This window comes from Solea senegalensis, linkage group LG14, assembly GCF_019176455.1.
Source record: "Solea senegalensis isolate Sse05_10M linkage group LG14, IFAPA_SoseM_1, whole genome shotgun sequence".
Classification (NCBI taxonomy): domain Eukaryota; kingdom Metazoa; phylum Chordata; class Actinopteri; order Pleuronectiformes; family Soleidae; genus Solea; species Solea senegalensis.
The window spans coordinates 13352479-13374978 of record NC_058034.1 but is presented as its reverse complement, the minus strand read 5'-3'; the positions used below and the strand labels follow the sequence as shown (position 1 = coordinate 13374978).

Below are 22500 nucleotides of genomic sequence, written 5' to 3'. Positions count from 1 at the left end.
CCCACCTTGGTGAGGGTGGTAGATTAGCCTCAACCTCGACTTTAAGCTTTTCCCAAAATCAAGTCCCTGAAAGAAAAACAAACATATGGCACAAATCCCATTCCATCAACATTAAAACATGATCAATTCAATTACACCAGCACATACAGTACTGCTGCATGTCCTCAATAACAAACATTTCACACACACAAAGACGACTGCACAGTTTAGAACGCAACTCATACTTTCAGCAACATTTATTGCAAAAGAACATGAAAGCAGCTCCGAAACCCCATTCGAGTCCACCTGAATGTTCTGCCTGAAACCAGTCTCAGTAAAACAAAAAGCTCAAAATAAAATATGTTGTTACATCATCTCTATTCAATATGAACAGAAAATAAACTCAAATAGGTCCCTTATAGTGACATACATTAATGTCAACTTTCCAGCTTCACTTGTGTAAATTTCCCCTCCGTCTAAATGAACTTCTATTGTGGGATTGTTTGCTTGTTCTGAAGACAGGAAGAGATTTCTGCCTTTGAGTTTGAGACAAAGATCAGAGGACTTTTTTTCCACGGAACAAAACCTATGCAACAATGAGAGGAAAGAGCAACAAAATACTGTATAAAATAAAAGTCTCCCTTTTTGGTTGGGACGCAAGAAACTTAAATTTGCCACAATGGAACACATGATTTGGTCACACAAATTTCATGAAGAAAAAAACAAAACAATTACATTTAAATAAACCAAAAGCAGATATTCAATCGCACACTTCTGTGCCATAAGCACAAGCATGAATTCAGGTTTGACACAGACAAGCAATGCACATGCATTTCATTTCTGTTGTTATGAGCTACTTTAGGTTTGCTAATGGCAACTGCTAATAAAAAGGGGCAGGGAATTCATAGACGATCCAGCAGAATAGGAGCGAGCACTTATTTTGTTCATTCACAAGAAGATTATTGTCTTTTTGTGGCTTTAGCCCTTTCTGACTAAAATCTGAATAGAAAGCTAGACAATTGGATACAAAGCTGAAATGCATGTACACAGTTGTACACTTTCAGTAAGCATGCACATAGAAACAGTGAGTCATACACAGAATTCCATCCGACCGCTTTTAGATTAAGAGTTAAAATGTGCTCCTCACAAGCTGAAAGCGCCAACAACCATTTAAATGTCCATAGATCATCACAAAGGTCCACTTCCTCTGCTCTGGAACAAGTTGGTAATAATGTCAAAACTACCAGCATCTTGATAAAAGGCTATTTTTTTTGTTTTGTTTTAATACAGCAATGTATATGTACTCCTCCAGAGTCATACGTTGTGTGGCACATGGACAAGGCCTGCGGAGTCTTCGTGCACAGCATGACAGGTGAGTGCACCTGCAGCATGGGTGATACAAAGCAGCTGCCGTGTTGGTTCTAAGACACTGTAGCATCCACGGTGGACCAGACGGGCACGTCCCATAAAGAGTCATGAGGAAATCTGAGATTAAATCCAGCAAGGAGCCCCTGTGATGACATGGTCCACAGATGAAACATCAGCACATGATGAGCACAGCAAATGGAGAGCCAGTTCCTCTACTTCAACAGCTAAGAATCATGGGAGTTTATGTCACAAGGCTGCTCTTTTGGCATGTCTTGATCTTAAGTCAGATAAAAGAAATCATATCAATCATAATTTAAAAAAAAACAAAAAAAAAACTGTGCGAGTGTGCTTCCAGCACTCACAGGCCCATTTCTTTAATTCTGGGCAAGATATGGAAAATACATAAAAAAATAAAAATAAAATACCATTGCAAACTTAGATTGTCCCAAGGCTTTTACCCAACAGAGTGCGAATGGTTAAAAACAAAAAAAGACACATTTTTATATATATTATATATCTGTAAAGAATGGGCCAACGTGTCTGGATGTGGAAGAGAGCCTGAGTCACCGCTTGTAATAGGCACCTGAAAAACAAACAAACAGAAGAGATCAGTTATTCTTTATCAGATTATTTCTGCTGTTTACACTAACAAAGCCCTCAGAACAGAGATTATAACATGGTCACTCAAGTGTTGCGAACCATGAATGTCTTGACAGTTTTAGCCTAATTAGTGAGGACTTGCAGCTCTGGGATTTCAAGTCATGGATAAAAGGTGCAGTTGGCAAGATTTTGTGATTATTAGTGATCAATAATTAAAATAACCTCTTAGTAAAATGTACTGAAGTGCTATCGGTTGCAAAAATGGTTTACCACCAATAAACCATTTTTATCTAAGAAAATGGTTTTCTTAGATAAAAATCTAAGAAATCATGTCACTAAGATTTTATCATATTAAACAAATGCACATTTTAGCCACAAATTCAAAATGAACACTTTTGTTGAATATGAAGTCAGGACCCTCACCTTCATCACACTTCTGATATGCTATAGGAAATGATAAAGCAATAATTTACTTAGAAAAATATTGAACGTGAAAGTACTTTATGTAAATAAACACAGCCCCTCGGTTACATCATTACGTCATACCTTTGTAAGCAGCCTCAGGTCTCGCAGGAGCACGCTGGGGAGCAGGGTGGTCCGGGTAGCCATAGCCGGGGTTAACGTTCTCATAGTTGTGTGCACGAGGCTGAGGAGGCCTAAGACAGGAAGAGAATAAAAGAGAGTGAAAATGAATGTAATGCTGGACTTTGTACTTACGGAGTATGTATGATTTCGTACCTGGCAGGCTGTTTGTGGTTCTTCTGCCTCTGGTATTCGTACTCATCTCGCGTTCTAGGTCGAACGACTTCTTCTGAATTTGGCTGGAGACAAACAAAAATGATGGTTTTTGTACCACAGTGGAAACATTTATATGTCACCACAACAAGAAAGACTTAATTTTTAGTATGATTATGGAAAATTACCCTGTAATCGCCCTCTGGCCGCCTCCTTTCTACTCCCATCCTCTCGATGGCCAACCTCTCCCTCTCTCGTTCCTTCTCCTTTTCCCGTTCTCGATTCTTCTTGTACTCTTTTTTCTCTTGTTCCATCAGCAGTCGAGCGATTTCCTGCCACATCCAAACAGAAGGCACTTAACTCAATACTATGTACAGCGAAGAAGAGAAACTTTAAATCATATCAAATTAACATCAAATTCAAGGACCGAATGTGCCAACACAGTTTAAGATGGGAGGGCAACCAGTAAGTTTTTATTGATTCTGACCAAGTGATTGTTCGTGGGATCTTGGGCAAGCCAGTCTTTTGAATTTTCTTTGTTGAACCAGAGATCTTGCAATTTTTATTTCCCAGGCATCACATAATTTACCCACTTGCTTAATATTACTCGCTCATTGTTCTGCGCGGTCAACGGCAGAGACAGACAGTGGACCGTGTCCACAACACCGCAAGTACAACTCAATGTCCGTTCTGCATAGGCCGAGTCTGCGTACATCAGGCAATGCATGATGACGAGCTCATGAAACAGTAGGTGACATCGTAAAAAACAAATAACCCAGTTATTAACACTGGATTATGGATCCTCGATTACGTCTCCTTACATGATGTCTATTCAAAACTCAGATTACATGACAAAGCTGATTTAATTGGCAGTGCAGAAGAAATTAAATATTAGAGCAGAGACAGTTGAAGAAATTTTTCCAGCCTCTTACCTCATCCTGTGCCACTTGAGCTGCACGAACATGTACCTTGCTTGCCTGAAAGCAGAGAACAATCAAAAAGTCACGGTTTCTCCTGTTTCGACATTATAACACAGGAAATGACAGAGACTGACGCCATTGTGGATGCTTTTTTTGTTTTGTTTTAAAAAAAAAACATAGACAGACATCAGAGTATTTCACTTCATCAAAGCATATTATTCCAGTAATTGGAATAAGTTTAGTGCAAATCGGCATTTGTACTACGAGAAATTAAGAATTGTTTGTGTTTTTTTTAACATGAACCATTACGGTCTTGGCAGATTGCTGTACCATAATTAGTAGTAAGTTATATTAATTTTGCACATAAATATGTCACTGTTGGTCACAGTTCAGGCCAGGTTTGGACAAGTCCATTTTCATTTTCTGTTGGTGATACAGAGTAAAATAGGGTAGACTCAAACGGCATTATTTAAAAATTGCTGTAGGGAAAATGTGGTGCAAATGTTTAATAAATAGATCATAGTACATAGGCTATTTAAACCATCCACTGTGGATGTTATCTTTTTCCTCGCACGATGGTTGGATTATGTAAGTAGTTAACAAAGAAGTTTAATGATGAGACTGAAATTATATCATGCATGCTGGTGATAACTCATAAGGTGTGAATTGTGTGCTTGGGGCTGGTACTATAGTACTGCAGCTTCCTTCTGGATGTAACGTCCAGTATGTCCTTTCCCCTGATAGCAAGGATAGTAAGCTTTAACTTCTAAAGCTTTAGCTTTAGCTTTAACGTCCGTCCGACAAAAAATACAGTCGGGTTTGGTCAATATCCTCTGGGGCTTGGTCAGGTTCAGACAGAAAAATAAGTTCAGAGACAAACTCTTGTATAAATAAACAAAAATACTGTCCCACCTTGACTTCTTCCTCTTGCAGCTTCCTGGCCACCTCCATGTCCTTCAACTCCTGCTCTCGAATATCCAGCTTCGTCAACCCCTTGGTGGCCTCATTCAGCTCATACTCACTTTCTATCACTGATCCGCTCCCTCGGTGCACAATACGACCTGTGAAAATAACAAATAATTAGGCCTGCAGCTGCATATTTGCAATATCAATTGATCGATTCCTTTTCATTTTAATTCATTGTTTTGTGCTGAAGGCATCGGAAAATGATATTAAAAAATCCAAACGTGAAACAGCACATTTTCTGTGAATCAACACAGAAAATATCAAATTCAACTTTTTTGAAAGGTGCGTTTTGTTCATGTCAAAATGAAATCATTCAAATCACCAAAAATTTCTATCAATGTCTAACTGAACCGATCATTCAGTATCACTATACAAGTGGATTAGAGCCATACGGCACCCAAAGGGGCTGCAATGCATCTTCACTGTTTAGTGTTTTAAAAGTCAATTAAACCAGCTCTCCAGCAGTGAAGCCCTTTGGGAAAACCACCTGGCTGAAAAAAATTGAGGAGCCATTTTACTAAAAAATCACAGCACACATTTCAGTCAGAGCACAGTGTCAGTTTTGCCTTGTAAACAACTGAAAAAGCAAGAATGAGCAAAACCCACAGCACAGAAGCAACAAAACCAATCATTTCAAATCAAATTAAAACCTGAATCATAACAGGAATTACTATGAAATCTTTAAAGTCCACAGGATCACAAAGGAAATTAGTGTCTTTATTAGTGACACCCACACTGCAGTAGATCAACCCACCACCAGTTTGCGACAGAAGGAAAGCAACTCAAGTACACCACACACAAACAGAGCCCAGAGGGTGGCTCAGGGTGGTACCTGTCTCGCTGTTGGGATGAGTGTAAATGCGTTCTCTGCTGGGACCCTCCCCCTGCTGAGTGTCCAAGAATCCCTTGCTGTTCCCTCTCCCTTCATCACTCCTGGGTTCTTCAAACACCTCTTCATGAACAGAGTGGATGGGTGCCCTGCCCTCCCTTGTCCAGTCCCTGCTATGACCTTGCTCCAAATAATCCTCATCAAGTCCTCTCTCCCTGCTCCTGGTTCTTGCACGTTGTCTGTCTTTTTCTTTCTGTTTTTGCCGGTCTCTCTCTCGCTGTCTGTCCAGACTATGTCCTCTATCTCTGGATCTTTCCCGGTCTCTTCCTCTTGCTCTCGCCCCTCTGAGGTCCTGCTCCCTGTCCAACCTGTGGTCTTTTCCCATATGCTTCTCCCTTTCAAGGTCTCTGACCCGGTCTTTGTCACGTTGTCTGTCTCTTTCTCTGTCCCAGGCCTTGTCTCTCTCTATGGGTATATGTGGCTGAGGTGGTCTGTGTGGTCTCTCCTTCCTCCTCACCACTCTCTCTTGGTCATCAGGGCCTCTGGTTCTGCCAGTCTCTGTGGGTTCATACTCTGGGTACCTGTCCCCATGCTTGCCTTTAGAGGGCAGCAGGTGCTCTGGATAAGGATCTGCATGCCTGTTTCGCCCCCCCTCTGTCAAGTAGTGCTCCGGGTATCTGGAGCGGCTGTGGGGTGCTGCTGGCTCCTGCCTTGGGTATCTGCTCCTTTTGGGCTCCGTTGAGCTGTAATCTGGGGAGTAATCACGATGTGAGCTCACCAGAGCATGTGCATCATAATGACCTGGTGAAGTTGATGCGTGGCGAGGGTGTTTGTCCAAATCAAGAGGTCTTCTTGCAGCTGAGCAGCATAGACATGAAGGAGCAAGGGTGGAGAGAACGATGATGGTTGATGACAACATGAGGTGAAAAATGACAGACGAGAATGAGTTAGGCTGAGCTGATTAGTAAAGCACTGAGCTCCACATGGCACTGACAAGGACAGTGATGGTCAAAAGATGGAGTAAATGCAAGTATTAAGAATGTAGGTATTAGACTTCACCCAAAATGTCAAGATTGTTATTACTTTTAATTAAAAGTGGAAAACCTCATCTTTTCAAACTTTTTATGCGACATAGTAGCATAAAAGTAGCATAGCCGACAACATGGCACATTTCGGCAACCTGGAAAATACAGCGCATTAACCACAGCATGACTGACTTAAGGAAAATAATTGAACTTGAACAACATGTTCATCGGTTAGACTCCATCCTGCAGGGAGTTGGCCTGTGACTGACAAAAGTTTAAATGAAAACAAAAGAGATGAAAAACAAGGAAGCACACAGCAGAGGCAGGTCCTCTATGCACAGAGTCAGCTCAATGGAATTCCAGCTATTTAAACTGCTACTTAACGTCTGATGGACTCTGTTGATGTTTAAATTTTAAATTAAAGCCATGCACAGCCTGATTGACATCTGCCACATAGGGGTATGGCTGGCTGTTGCTCTCTTCCATCTTATTTCACTTTTTAATACATCTTTTTCATGTCTGAAATGTATCAGTTGCAGACGTACTGATTTATGTGCAACCATAATGAGAAGAAACATACAGCTAGTCGTCTATTTTTTTCCCGTGGGGGGGGATCAGCCAATAACACAGCGAAATTAACAGCTGAATGACATCACAGGAGTGTACATGTGTTAAAAGCTTTTTTAAATTATGTAACCCATAACCGGGTAGTAAAAAAAACCTCTAAGACTGAGTCTTAAAACATTTGTGAAAGGCAAGACTCTACAATTTAATAATGTCTCTTGTTACTAACTGTTAGGTCACTTACTTAGAGTAGCAGACAGAGTAAACAAAGCAACTGAATCTTTGTTCCTTTGTAAGATCATTCACACGCCTGCAGTTGTATGTACATTGAATACACACAAACTGAGCAGGGAGATTTGATGTGGGTGGCTATGCAAAACACAAGGGTGCACATCAAGGTTTAACAACTTTTTCATGGTTAAATTCAAGCACTTTTCAAGCCACTTCACAGGTCAGTTTTCATGTTTTTCCAGCACCTTACAGCTGTGGTAAATTACATATTTACTACACCAATACATACACTGAAAGATATAGTATTATGCTACAAAACAACCAAAATCCAGGTCAGAGAAGTTTTCATTTAGACTTTCTGACTTAATGTATTCCTTCATCTAAGGAATAAGGAACTATTTCAACCACTCTATCCAACATTCAGTAACTTTTCAAACCTTGAATATACAACTTCCATGCACAGAACAGAGCAAGTGATAAATATTCAAGTATAGAGAGAACAGTCACAGTCAGTAAGGGCAAAGTGCCGTCTTTAGAAACAGACAGGTGTACATGTACAGCTGAAGGCACTTGACCAGTCCTATTTGTGTCAACAAATAAGTCACATGACTGTGCCTATGCAACACTGTGTACACTTCAAACCCCACCCAGGAAATTACTCTCTTGCCTCTCCCTGTTTTGCATTGCATGGTTTCCCTATACAAACAACTGAGAAGTGGGAACAGACTAAACATTATGTGTCGCTATCATTTGACTTAAGGACCAACACAACAGCAATCTGCCAGTGGATGTACTGGGTCATCAAAACAAATTGCTGAGAGCAAAAAAGGAAGGACAGAGAGAACAGAGTGGTTTCTGTTGTGAAGTTAATGTTCACACCCACTGAGTGTGCACAATCAGCCTCTTGGTATCAGTCACCTACATAGTTTAGTTGAAAGAGGGCAACAAGAAAAAACTAAACTTAAAATGAGTAGCTCTTTCCCTTAAAGCTCCAACAGGTCTCCAGAGAGATGAATCGTGCCCACCAGGTACATGAAAAAAGGTTTAAAGTGGATTCTCATGAACAAAATGTGTTGGCTTTAAATGGAGAAGTTTTTTTTAAATGCACTTGGCTCCTAACTAGAGATTCATACAACATCTGAGGTTGATATCTATTCAATCTGCATCTCAATACTGGACAAATTCATTTCCTGTTGGTTTTGTTCTTCAGTAGCAACTCTAGTAGTAGTACTCTAGTCTATCTGCCTAACACTCCAATATATTTGTCTCAAGTCACTCAGCACCAAAAGCACACGCTACATTAATGCATAGCTTAAATTAAAAAAAAAAACTCAGTTGATGAAAAGAACAGCATTTATATCCCTATGTTCTCAAACTCAAAGACTCTTAGGGGTAATGAATAAATATTAGACACACATGACACAGCAACAGCCTCACATTAGCATGAGCCAATGGGGCTAATGGAGCTCTCCCCACCTCCGTGATCCTCAAAGTAATCCTCCTCGACGTTTGCCTCCAGTTGTTTTTTCCTCCTCTTTTCTTCTTTCATCTCCTTCTCCTGTAGTTTACGAGCTATGGCCTACAAAAAAATAAGGCAACAGTTAAACGTGTTGGCTGATATGAATATGAAAAAAGGACAAATCTGTAACAAATGTGTCATATCACTGAAACTTTGGAATGTAGTTTATGCAGATTTTAGTGGTTGGATTAATCATTCCCTGATGTTAGATAAAACAACACAGCAGAATCCAATTATGCCAGTTGGACAATTTTTGTTATTATTAAAAGAGACCACAGAATCCCGATCTCTGCTTTTCATTAAGGCTTTGTTACTATGGCTTACATCAGTTCAATGATCAGTGAAGTGACCCACCCATCATAAGCAATCAATAAATCCACCTGTCAAGTCATTGACAGGTGGATGTATTGATGGGTAGATGTGACCCTACAGTACATTGTGCTTGAATGTGCAAAAATGTCTCACACTGTGTGTGTGCATGTGAGTGTGTTTCTCACCGCATCTTCTTCTTCCTGCTGTCGTTGTTGTTCTGCCTGTCGAGCCAGTTCTTCCTGAATCTCCTGGGCAATCTCATTATCTTGGCGCTCGCTGAAGTACCCGTAGATTCCCATGTGTTACAAAGTGTGTATGGGGAAGAGGGAGAACATGACATTAGATACATGAACAAAATGACTAACAAAAATACATGAACAAAATGACTAACACTTAACATGTAAACATGTAAAATCCTTCTGATGTGGATTTGAATTTGCCACTTGGTGGATGTATGCCTCCTCTGACCAATGTTTCCAAGTTTTAGTCTACATAAGGTTTTCTAGATCTAACCTGTTTGTTGGTTTAGAACTAATGTAATGTTTAACAAGCCAAGAAAATGTTTTGTGAAGCCAGCGTGACCTTGAATTTTAAACACACAAATCCAAGCAGATAATCAGCAAGTCTGAGAACATTTAGGCCAAACATGAAAGAGAACACATTCAAAAGATAACACCTTTATCACACATCGAATTACATCATCTCTGAGTAGTGAGTACAAATAAATGTTTGAGATAGATGTTATTTAAAAAAAAAGAAAAGAAAAGATGTTATGATGAGATAGATGTTATGAGACTTCCTACAGGTGTTCTTGATATAAAGTCACAATCACCTTGACATTTGACCACCAAAATCTTTCAAGTGCATCTTTTAACAATGGGAAGAAATTCCCCAAGGCCCGTTGATAAAATGAAAACCATGGTCACAGTGATATTTGATCTTCAATCACCAAATTCTCATCAGTTTATCTGAGAACACAATGCCTTGGGCCACTGTCTGTCGCTATGACATAATAGTACTTCTCTCATATTTGTTCAATAGGTAATGGTCTGTAATGACCCGTTATCGTTTCTGTTGCGATCTATTTAATATTTTTCTCAGTACATCTCAATCTCAAATGTTCCAGTATTGACTGATTTAATATGGATGACTAAGATTTTCCAAGCACTGGCAAAACCAAAAACTCTCTATCCCGGCCATATCATAATATGCCATGTATGATGAAATATTCTATATTGCCAAAGAGCACCGTACACACCTAGAAAACGACTTTGAATCCATCAAAGATGAGAGAAAATTGACTTGTGTTTTGATAGTGGCAGGAATGCGTCTGACGCACAGCTGAGCTCGGCAGCTCAGTTTGGTTCACTCACATCTATAAACAACGTGATTTTGACAGCGAAAGAATCTCCCTGGAAAGGCTGGTGTGCAAAGATAGTTTTTCTGTGTGTAGACATACATGAGAGGTATAACAGCTTCACCAGCCAGCGCCTCACCTGTTTTTAACCCCGCAGACGATAGAACACTGTTGGCTGTTGCATCATACATGTAGCATGCCTTTATCACTATACCCTGACAAGTGAAACTGCACCTTCCTGTTTCTCTGATGTTAAGTCAAACGTGTGAAAGGGTGAAGAAGCACTGGCAAGAGCAGCGGGGTGGATGGTAGCGTGAGCTCTACACATGACAAGCAGAATTGGCTAGCATCCGTGGTGGAGCATCTGGCCTCTTCCTAGGGGTGCAACTGCCATAGCTTGCTATGTATGCGTGTGTTTCAAACATTGACCTGGTTGAGCTTAATAGCAAACAATTACAGAGAAGATATAAATCCATTTTACACTAGTGCGACTGAACACAGCTTTAATTTGGTAAGGCCAATGTGGCTGTATAGTTTTGGCAATGCTTATACGTATATGTACATATGCAGTAACATAAAAATGTTACATAAACACTACACCAGCAAAGATCTTCTCTATACAGAATTAGATGCTTCTTATTGCAACTCTATTCAATTAGTTTTCTGTCATGTCAGTCACATGCTCTCTCTTAGCCAAACAAAAAAGCTGTATCATCCATTACACAAACACTATAAAAAATGTGGTTTGTTTGTGTATGTACACGTGACTTATGGTGTGAGAGAGACACCCACATGTCAGTGTGCTGTTTCTGGTTCTGGAGCTTGGCCCTCTTGTCCTCCTCCTCCTGCAGCTTCTTGGCAACCTGCAGGTCGTTCTGCACCAGGCGGCTTTTATGGACATTGGACGCCAAGTGGCTCTCGACTGTAGACACAAACACATAAACATTAGCGTTGCTCAGCGTAGGTCAGGTGGCTGTCCTGCAGTACAAGAGGAATTAGATTGATGATGAATAGCAGAACAATTACGAGCTTATTTACAGATCCACACTTTCTTGTCTTCTTCTCTGTAAGGAGTAGTTGTTTTGATGGCCTGTAGAGAACGAGATCGAGGACAAGACACTTCGGTCTCTGGTAATAAACAGGGAGCACTCTTAGTCACTGAGAAATGAATGTTCGCAGCTGAGGCATCGTTCCAAGGCTGTGTGATGGCACGTTGTGGGCCATAACAGATGATAAATCCTGCTTGCTGACGCACTCCAAGTGCTTTGTAAGCATGGAAAGCATCACTCACCTCGCTCAGTTCTGTTTCACCTGCCTATCGATTTGTTCCAAGCTTTCATGTGAAAAGCGCCAAATTACATTTGGCAATTTACCCTGCGAGAGGCTCCATAAAGTTCCTGATCTTTCACTGGTCAGATTGAATGGGGAGACTGTGAGTCACAGCTCTGGCAACTTGGTTAAAAAGTCAAAGGTTTGACATTGATCTCTTTTCTTTTTTTAGTATGACGCTGATAAATTGTACAAATTTATGACTCCACAACAAAAATATTTGAGGACAAATCTGATGTTGCGGCCCAAGATAAGGCTATCATTTATCCACTGCCACGCTTTTCAACAAGATAATTGATTCATCTTTCATCGCAGGAAAAAAACACGACCAGACACCGTAACATTTCTTAATTTAACAAACTCAACCTTGAAGAGGTCTCCTGTCATTCAGAAAAAGTGGAGTGGCGTTTGATAGACTAAACCTCAGACATGTAGTTGTCCACTAAAATAGAGAGAGAATATTCCAGAAACGTGCCAGAAATATTTTCCATTCAACATTTGTATTCTGCAGTGTTTCACATGCCCATCATTTTCAATGAAAAATGGAGCCAGCTGAAAACTGCGTGTGTTAAAAAGTCACCTTTGGGACGACCATCTGTTGATTTGACCCAGGATAAAAGGTACACTGCATAATTAGGACTGTCGGGCTATGGCTTAATGACCTTAAGGGGTCAAAAGGGAAACAAACATTTTTCTAGCTCAAGTCAGATCAGTTAATGAGGCAAAACAAAAGGATCAAAGGGAGATGAGCCTTGGTTATGGGATCACCCAAGGCTTTAACATGGTTAATGAAAACACAAGCCAAGATCTAATCAATCACAGCTAAAACACACAGCTGACATTTGGCCTTCTTTCTTGCAGAGCTTACAGCATAATTGATTCTTTCATATTCATGGACCCACAACAGTAAACTGTTGTACAGAAGAGCGAAGCATTTTCTGTACACAACGTCGTGTTGGATGTTTGTTCTTGCTGTTTTATTGCAGTTGGCATCTGTAATGTTGCCTTACTCTAACTTCTTCTCTATCCGTTGCATCTACTGGCAGGTTTATTGTCAACACTCATTCTCCATCTTATTTCTGGGTGTGCATCATGGCAAAAAAATGTTTAGCTTTAACCACCAGTAGACAAATAGCAGTCCTTAAACACTTCTAACCCTGAGCCTTCCTTTTTGTCTCTATGAACATCCAGACTAAAATGCTACCATGGAGTTTTCAAACTAAAACAGCAAACTGCATTTCTAAACTTCTCAGTTTTAGGTGCTCCAACACACCAGGGTCGTGTGGATGAAAACAAAAATATAATGTGGATGGATGTAATACTAATCACTGGGGTCAAACAGTTAATATTGATGTGCTTGGTGGAAAAAAAAATGCACAGTGGAACTCACCCGAGAGCGAGTGTCTTTGTGTATTTAATGATGTAAAAAAGCATCATGACAAATAAGCTTGCATAAAGGCAGCAGCTGATCTAACATTAGACGCACACACAAAACTGTTAGGGACTGTGTCCATGTGCGCGCACGCACACACACACAGACTCATTTAGAGACAACCGTCAGTGAGTTCAAGATAAAAACCCTCGTTGCAGTTTTAATATCCAATCCTGACTAAGGCTTCTCTGTGAAACAGCTGCAGCACACATTATTAATGTGATCCCAGCTAATCACATACACAACTCTACTGTATTCTACCACTGCCTTGCTTATACAGGTCTGTTGTGGCTGAAGAAGGGGTTATGCAAGATTACTTTATTTTACTGACAGACTTAACACATATTCCAAAAGGGATACGTTTGAGAGAGGGTTAGTGTTTTTACCATTAAGGTCCAAATACATATTCCAACTAGAACAGCAGCAGGGGGAAAAAAAACAGCACAATAGCTCTGATGTAGAACACATATGACAATAAATTATTTAAGTGTTTCAACAGAATGGAAGTACCCATGAGCTCCATGGACTTTTTTCCCCCCGTTTAATAAAGAACAGTAACCATCAAAGGCCCTTTTTCTCTGAAGTTTCACATGCAGTCATATTTAGGAACACAGAAAGCAGAAAAACAGATGTTTAGAATAAGAAGTCACATGCCCCTTCAGATGAAATAAGCCTCTTACTTTCTTGTTCCTGGAGGTTATAGGCCAGACAGTGGTCCTCCAGCACGGCAAAGTCTCGGCACACTGGGGAAAAAAAAGAAAGACACTGAAATGTAAAACAAACCTGAAAAAAAAGTTCTTACTCAGGCCAACTCTAAACAATGCATTTATTTAAGTCAAATTATAAGTAACAGATATTAGATGTGATGTGTATTAAGTGTTACAAAACCTGACATATCTGCCTACATGATTATTTGATTTACAAAACAACCAAGAACAGGTAGACTAAATTAACAGGTAAACAAATTAAAACTGCAGTGTGTAACTTTTGAATATAAAATGTTACATTAAAACCATTGTTCGATAAGTTCTCACAGTCATGATTAAGTACATCAGCTCCACGCCACTATGGCAGTGCATCAGTCTTGTTTCATCTGGTGACATTATTGTATTGAACATGGTCAAGAAAGACAGGCGGCGGCAAGAGCGCAATTAAAGTATTAAAGGATGACAGCTATAAACAGGCTGAAGTACGACATAAACCACATAGAAGTGCCCACAAAAAGTTGCTAATGCTTAAAAGTTTGACCAGATAAACACATCTTGTCCCTGCCTGACCCTCTACTGCCATTTTTGGGATATTTTTTGCATCACCACAGACATGAAGTGAAACTGTAAATGAGGAAGCACAGGTCTTACTTTGGCTAAAAACAAAACTAAGAAGAAAGCAAGCCTTTCCTTAACTTAGAAGTGCTGTAGCCATGTTACTGATAAGCATATATGTACATACAGTTCCCTACAGCCTTTTGTGTGATCACCTTACAACACAGACATATTCAAGTTGTAAGATAAACATGTGATGTACCCAAAACCCTGCTCATCAACCACAATTTATTAATTAAATGAATAAATCAAACTTTTAAAATAAGCAATATGTGAAGACCAACAGACAACCTGAGATCACGCATCAATCACCTGAACAAATGCTTCATGAAGCCAAGTGTGACTAGAAAACATGATCACTTGGCCAAAGCTCACAGACACAACCGCCCCCATTACATCAAAAATCAAGTACTCAATTATACGCATATCTAACATGCCAAACTCACAGTTGTTGTGTAATGACTGTGCACTGAGTCATTGCACTTTGCCTCATCAAACCTACTGAGTATTATCCCTTTTGAGCCAAAAGTTCCAAATGTAAATAGATTAGTATCACAAATTAGTCAATTTAAATTACAGCACTTTCCATCTATGGTTTCAAAATCACTGATCTGAGAGTGTGAACATTCATTCTGGAAAACAATGGTTGACTGTTGTAGGTGGGGACTTCTCCCCTCAAAACTCCAACACCATCACCACACATCAATCTAATGTGTTCTGAAAAGAGCCAGACAACTTTTTTTTGTTATTCTCCCTTTGACTATTTAGGATCTATGAGTCTTTAACTGTTGACAGTTTTCTTAAAAACAGAAACTAAACATAACCTCGGCTAATTCCGGATGTGGAGCTTTTAGCACAAGATGTACAATATGTACTGAAAGTATGGCAGCTGCTTCTACGGTTCAGTCAACATCACAAATAGGGGAAAATAAAGCCATTCACCACCCTGCTGCGCTTGACTTAAGAATTTCTTTCACCTAATCTTGTTTTGAGAAATAATTAATACACGTACAGTTTATTCAGCTGTTTTAAAACCATTATTTGACACTAATCTTCTATTTAAGTCATCTCCTAGTTTTCCTGCATAGTCCAGAAGCTCATATTGCCAGTCTCATGAGCCATCATCTGCTCTCACAAGTATTACTCATTTTCTATGTGTTAAGATACATAGATCTAAAAAAACAAGATTGGACCCAAACAAACATCACATGAGTGGTGCATATTGTCTGAATGCAGCAGAAGGGAGGATGACAGACGGGGTGAGTGGTTGCAATACTCAAGGGAAGGGCAAGACATCACCCACATGCTTCAAATCAGTATGGGATTTAATTACACATCCATTTTCAACCATATGCTTAATCTTCTTAGCAAAGAAACCTGAGATTTGCCATGGCTAGTGCAGTAAAAAAAACGATGGTTGTTTTTAAACTATGCTTTAAGTTTGTGAGACAATTTCCCTAAATAACTTTTAAACCACAAGACTTCTCAAAAGTCAGCATTTAACTAAGAGCAGGATTTTTCAACAACAAGCAACATTTGCAAGATAACCCCAACCCTAACCCAAGATATTTAGGTTCACACATCAGCACCACAACAGACAGTTATTTGACATGCAGCTTGAGCTTTCAAAACACAAGCTCAGTTAATCTTGAGTAACAGTACAAGAAAACGTGATTTCTCACAATATTTACTGTTTCAAATACACAAGAGATGACACTGAAATTTCCCCAGCATCTTTTTTCAGCCTTTCCCTCTGCAGACTGGTCATGCAGTGGAGACGTCCGCAAGTCTCTGACCAGAATAACAAGCATCCTGTTCAACAGCTGAGTACTTTCCACCAGCACAACATCTCAGCCAATATCTGTTTCAGTGTAAATGCTCCAACTTTTACCTGCTGTTGTTGAAAGAGTATGGAAGCAGTAGTTGATAATGGTTTGTGGTGTGCACAAAAGTCATGTGCGAGAGTGGTAGTGAGTTCAAATTTTTAAGAACAACGTTTCAGAGCACTATACAGATTTTACAGCCAAATGCAAAGTGTCAGATATGAATTTCAGATGCACAGATTGTGTACATTTTTCATCTACACAAGGACAAAGGAGCCCCAATACTGTCCTGGACCTGTGGCAGTATCACACCATACGTCTTCCAAGCAAACATCTTTGACATACTTTGGTCAAGCACTACTACCAGCTTCTATAAAACAGGCTAAAGGTAGAATCTCACTCAACACGGATGGGTGGTCTCCACGACCTGCGTAACTTTAACAATAAATATCGTAGCGTGGACTGGTTATTGCGGTGTTGTCTTACCGTGAGATTTTGATATTGTCATAGATGTAATACGAATTGTGACATGTATTAAGGCTATAGAGTCACCCACCTACAGTGTTTTTAACCCACATGACTTCGTGGCTGCCACCATTTCACCACAGTCAGAAAGTGTCACAAATCATTGCCCTACCCCATTGATAAAGGATAATAGTATTATAGCCTGGACACACATTTAATCTGCCACAACACCTGCACCACACAGGTTAAGTGGTCTAAACGGAGTCGTGAGGAATAACGTTAATGTGCTAGCACCCATTAGCAAAGGTGTGCTAATCGTAACCGTGGTGAAGGCGACAGTAACACAAACACCTGTACTCATTCAGTTCATCAGCTTAAGTGCTAATGCTAGCCAGCTAGCTACGTCAAACTATGTTATTATGGACGTTACCCTCTTTCACTCCAGGTAGCTTTTTCTGGTCGATGCTAATGTTACATTCAGCCATGATGACGCCGGTAGTAAGTAAAAAAAAAAAACAACACAGCCCAGCTGACGGTGAATTATACGTCCACGCTTCTTCCGAAGGTTAACGGCAGCCTGATTGATTGCCTTGACTCATAAACCCGATTGATGGTTCAGGTGCTGGACGGCCCTGTTGATTAGTTTCGGTAGCCTCTCTCTCGCTCTCGCTCGCTCTCTCGATACGTCGCCGTTGAGATTGTTTGGCAGCTGTTTTACTGATGCTAGCGTCAGATTTTCTCCACGAGCGTCCCTCCTTCCTACAACCTACTATCGTCGAGTCAGACACAACAAACACCGGATTTTCTCCTAGGACCTTCAAAATAAAAGCTCATATATGCCACGTAGTCTGCAGCTCTGATTCTTTTTTTCTTTCTTTTTTTTTACCTCTGATAAAGACTTGTAATTTCCTAGGAATAATAATCTATGAGCTATTTCAGATTACAAAATAATACATTGATTTATGAAATTATTTTATTAAAATGATATCTATAGGTCACACGGTTGGTGTAGTGGTTAGAACTCTTGGCTGTACAGCAAGAAGACCCGGTTGGAACAAAAGCCTTTCTGCATGGAGTTTTCATGTTCTCCCTGTGTGTGCTTTCTCCAGGTTGTCCATGTTCTCCCAGTTGTCCTTTTCTCCCACAGTTCAAACTGTCATTGATTGTAGGTGTGAGAGTTTGTTTGTTTCTATATGTGGCCCTGTGATGGCATGTCACCCTGTCAGCTGGGATTGGCAGGATAAAGCAGCACCACCCAGGAGTCACTGGTGCGTGACCATTATTGATAGAAGTGTAACTATATAAATTGCAATCACAAAAAAATGCCTAATTTTAATTTGCACTTTCATATTCAAAGTGAAACACTAAATGTGCTGATACTGTACGGGAATTGAAAAAAAAACAACAAAATACAACAGCAGACTGCAAAGTAGTCAAACAGTTTACTGGCCTCGGTTTTTAAAACAGACATGCAAATCTTCAACTATAAAATAAAAACAAATACCACATGATTAACACTATTAAGATATATAGATGTATCCAAAGATATCTATCTAAAGATATCTTTAAAATGTTGTAAATGTTTAAAATGTTTTTCTTCCTACACACTATTGGGGCCCAAGCAGCTGCTTAGTTCGCTTGTGCCCCAGGCCGGCTCTGGATACAAAACAACTCCCAAGAAATAAATTGACCCTTAAACAATTATCTATATAGTGACCAAATACCTATTTAAATAATAACAAACAAACATAAAACAGACATAATATGTTTGTTTTCATGTATCATATCATGATATATGGCACTTTTAATGATCCAAAATGAAGAGTTCAGTGTCAGTGTCTGCTAACTGTTAGTTATATAACTCAACTATATGGTAATAATTAAAAACAGAGCCCTTCAATGAGGAGAGCCACGAGATAAGTGAACTGCAAGACTATTTAATATATATAGTGGCTCGCAGACGTACATTATTTTGAAGGGTAAAATATCACACGTCCGGTATAATTCTTGCGTCATCTCGTTAACTTGACCAAACTCCCTCCTTGTAGTGACTGTGGACATCTGCGGCTGCTAAGAAGCTTCTGCCACGAAGCTGAAGGGAAGACACGGTGTTATCTACAAGTAAATTCAAAATAAATAAGCGCGCAAAATATACTATAAGTCGTGTGATTTAATCAGTCCTGGCCATGATTGAGGAGTCATGTGATGTTATGCTAATATAACTGCTCCATTTAGTGTTAATTATTTCAACGTGCACGCGTCTCTTCTAATGATTTAAGCTGCTTCTATCATTTATGATAAACTGGTATTAGAGATTTATTTAAGTGCCAAACAATAATCCCATCAGGAGGTACTCAGTTTGTCCTTAATGCTACAATAACATTATTACAATCTTTTTTAAAAACATACTATAAGGTCAATGTGATTCTGACATTTTAATTGTTTGATTCAGTAACCTGTTTGAGAACAGAATCTTAACAACACTAACACTTAACAAAAATGGATATGGCCTTAGATGTGTGGCTGTATCCTGTGAAAAGGGAACTCACTTTGATACTGGCTTGATTAAAGACACAATATGTGATATTTCGTCATTAAAATAAAATGTTTCCAACAAACGTTTCATTTAGGTCGCCTTTCATTTGATGGCACTTGCTTGGCTTGTCTCTGCTATATATTCTGGGGCAAACCCTCTATGTAACTTCAGAGTGAGGAAAGAAATACTACTTTTATTTAGTCAGTGTGTTATTGTGTTTATTTGTCACTTATGAGTCATGACTACTAATTGCCATTTGCTGCATAATCTACTGCTGAAGCTGTAATGCACAGAGGGACCAAATGAGACAATAAGACAACCAATCACATGATCCCTTTTGTTTTTGTTTTTTTGAGAGGTCACTAGCAGCAGAAATGACATGCTATACATTTAAATATGTATACATTCATTCATTAATCCATCTCCTACTGCTTCATCCAACAAACAACCATTTACTCTCACACCTACAGTCAGTGTCCAATTTGCCTAATCCCAAAATTTGCATGTTTTTGGACTGTGGGTGGAAACCGCTTTGCTCACAGTGATCGATGTTCCTTCAGGTCCAAATCCATCCTGGCCAGGATTAAGGAGTTTCTCTACGGCTATGATGCACTTAGGGACTGGTACAATTTGCTTGCCCTCCATCTCCAGACCAACACACTTGCATGTACTTACATAAATAATTAATTAATGTAAAAGAAAAATATGGGCAGGTGCCAAGAACATCTGCTTGTGGTCTCTGATAACCAGCAGCCTGATTGATAACTTCCTCTCAGTTTGATTTGCCCATGTCAGAGTGATTTAGGGTTAGTGGCGTCACCGACAACGTCACATCTCTGTATTTCACTCGGACGCTCCATGAACCCCGTAAAAAGGTGGTCTATTGACGAAAACCACGGTGACTAGCTATTGATTTAGTATGTAAGGGGCTGACTGGCCCCTCCTCTTGGCCTCTGAAAGGATAAATATGTTGACCGAATGGACCAAGGCAGAGGACTGCTTGCCTTGGTTGAGGGAAGGATTCATAGAGCATCATTTGACAGAGTGGTTGCCATGGACAGGTCTACAGTTGTGAATTACTTCTTAGGACTCCTGGGTTTGTTTCTACTGCAGGGCGTGCTGAATGTGGATGGACGAAGCATGTTTAACTCTGGTAAGTATGCACCAATGTCTTTGTAGAATACAAATGTAATGTTTTTTGTTGATTTCTGCACACTTTAAATGACACAGCTTTAAATAAATGCAACAAGTTATAAAATTGTTTAGACATTTATGATGCTAACTGTTGTGTTTTTATTTGTCTTATATGCAGGAAACCATGTTTTTAATCCCAAAGAAGACACAGAGGCCCAGAGCAAGGTTCTTGCACTCTTACTGCACAAAAGCTTAGTTCCAGTTGAAACGGACGATCCTCTGGGTGAGAGATTAAAATCAAAAATGCTTAAAACTTTAAAAACTACACAAATACATGTATATACTTATATATACTTGTAGGATGATAAGTGTTTGGGTTTTTTTAATCCACAGGTCTTGAGCTGGCCAATAAATTAACTGAATTAGAGGGGGTAAGGAAATATACAGATTTATGATGTGATTTATCATATCATCATTTTACACTAATTGATTACAAAGGCCATTTCACTGACGGCGTACCGATCGTGTAATGATGTCTTTGTCTTTGTCTGTGTGTAGCTGAGAGTGTTGAAGGAAAACCTGGAGCTGGAAAAGGAGATTACAGCCAATTTGGTGGAGGGAAAATCCATAACTCGGAAGAGAGGTGAACGTAAGTTTACCTCTTACGTTCTCTCTTCATTTGTATGTAGCAGGAAACATTATTCATGTTTGTATATTTATTCCAAAGGTTCCTATGATAAACCAGCACCTGTACATGTCCGATGTCTTATAACATGTCTTTATCGCCTCTGTCTGCAGCTTGCTTCTGGAAATACTGTGTTTGAGGTGGATGGGTTAGAGGACCACTGTGAACCCCAACATAGCCTTAAGACTCACAGCATCAGTAATATAATCACAATATACTTATCCCAGCAATATCAAGTTGTGCCATAATCAATGTCATCAATAAAAATGTCATTACCACTGCACTGAAGTGCTCTCGTGAGAGATCTGAGCGCAGTGGCTGTAAATCTTTCATCTGTAAATAATCACCTCACTGGAAATACTTGAGGGGCAGATAGGACAACGTGTCTGCAAAGACATTTATCATTTTTGCAGGGACTTTGTTTGTGTATATGTCGCTCTCTTGTGGCTAATGTGGGCATTACATTTTTTTGTAGCGGTCAATACAGGTCATATAATATGTCACAGCTTATAAAGAATGCACTGCCCTCCATTTTACAAAATAAATAACAAGACATGAATTTGTGTTTGCTTTGTTTTTAAAGAATTCTTCGGAACAATTTTCTCTTTTAAAAAAAGGGGGGTACTGATATTAGTATTTATATTATAAATACCTTTAACTTTAATATCTCTTAAAACCAGTAAAATAAGTATTTGAGCTAAGAGATGAGGCATGTAGTGCTCATGTGCTGTGACAAAGTGATTTACTTCACTGTGAAGTTTGTTAGGTTGGCTCCACAGTGACAAAGCTGAGTCACAGGCTTAGTGAACAATTGGTGAACTGATGTGAAAAGATGTGAATCACACAGATCATAATGAGCAGAGGGGGAATCTGGGAAACTGGCTCTCACAGACGAAATCAGGTCTTTTGCTGGGAACACACACTCACGTCATACAAGCAAATTTAATACATTAAGATTGTTTGCAATTTCATTTAAAAGGGAAAACTAGAATAATACATTTGTCTGATTAAAGAAATGTACATTTTATTTAAAATACCATATTCATCATATTTTACCCTTAGTGCTCACGTGGTACAGATCTGTGCTGCAGGTGCACCCATGGTAATTTGGAATAATACACAACTCCTTATATGGACATCCAGGAGGTGTCTATATGTCACATATTCAGGCTTTATACATTTGTTTTTTCCCCGTCTTCTCATGTGTTGTTGAGTCTAAATTATGATTCATTTCATATTGCATTTTTAGTGGTTATATAAAGTAGCAATAATATCCAATTTCAAACATTTTGGGTACCTTTTGCAAAGGTGTGTTTATATAGTTTGTGAAAATGATTTCTTTTTTCATCAGATTGCCTAGGTTGTGCTG

The 22500-nt window shown here is 39.4% G+C and overlaps 2 protein-coding genes across 4 annotated transcripts; one reads left to right on the top strand and one right to left on the bottom strand.

Annotated features, from left to right (window-relative positions):
* Positions 1–221: 221 nt before the first annotated feature.
* Positions 222–17554, bottom strand: ccdc50a (coiled-coil domain containing 50a). Of its 3 annotated transcripts, XM_044043965.1 has the most exons (13): positions 17207–17554; positions 13847–13909; positions 11198–11327; positions 9234–9324; positions 8694–8796; positions 5401–6255; positions 4515–4663; positions 3615–3659; positions 2871–3014; positions 2686–2768; positions 2494–2603; positions 2371–2391; positions 222–1930 (listed from the first exon to the last, which is right to left on the bottom strand). In XM_044043965.1, the coding sequence occupies exons 1-13, from the start codon at positions 17259–17261 to the stop codon at positions 1911–1913; spliced, it is 1869 nt and encodes a 622-aa protein (XP_043899900.1). In that variant the 5' UTR covers positions 17262–17554; the 3' UTR covers positions 222–1910. The 3 variants fall into 3 exon arrangements, with proteins under 3 accessions (XP_043899900.1, XP_043899901.1, XP_043899902.1); XM_044043966.1 differs by lacking the exon at positions 2371–2391; XM_044043967.1 differs by lacking the exon at positions 5401–6255 and having other exon boundaries at positions 17207–17553.
* A 2659-nt stretch (positions 17555–20213) lies between these two features.
* uts2d (urotensin 2 domain containing) lies at positions 20214–21690 on the top strand. The gene is made up of 5 exons (XM_044044601.1): positions 20214–20465; positions 20625–20729; positions 20840–20877; positions 21005–21095; positions 21245–21690. The coding sequence occupies exons 1-5, from the start codon at positions 20291–20293 to the stop codon at positions 21268–21270; spliced, it is 435 nt and encodes a 144-aa protein (XP_043900536.1). The 5' UTR covers positions 20214–20290; the 3' UTR covers positions 21271–21690.
* Positions 21691–22500: the final 810 nt, after the last annotated feature.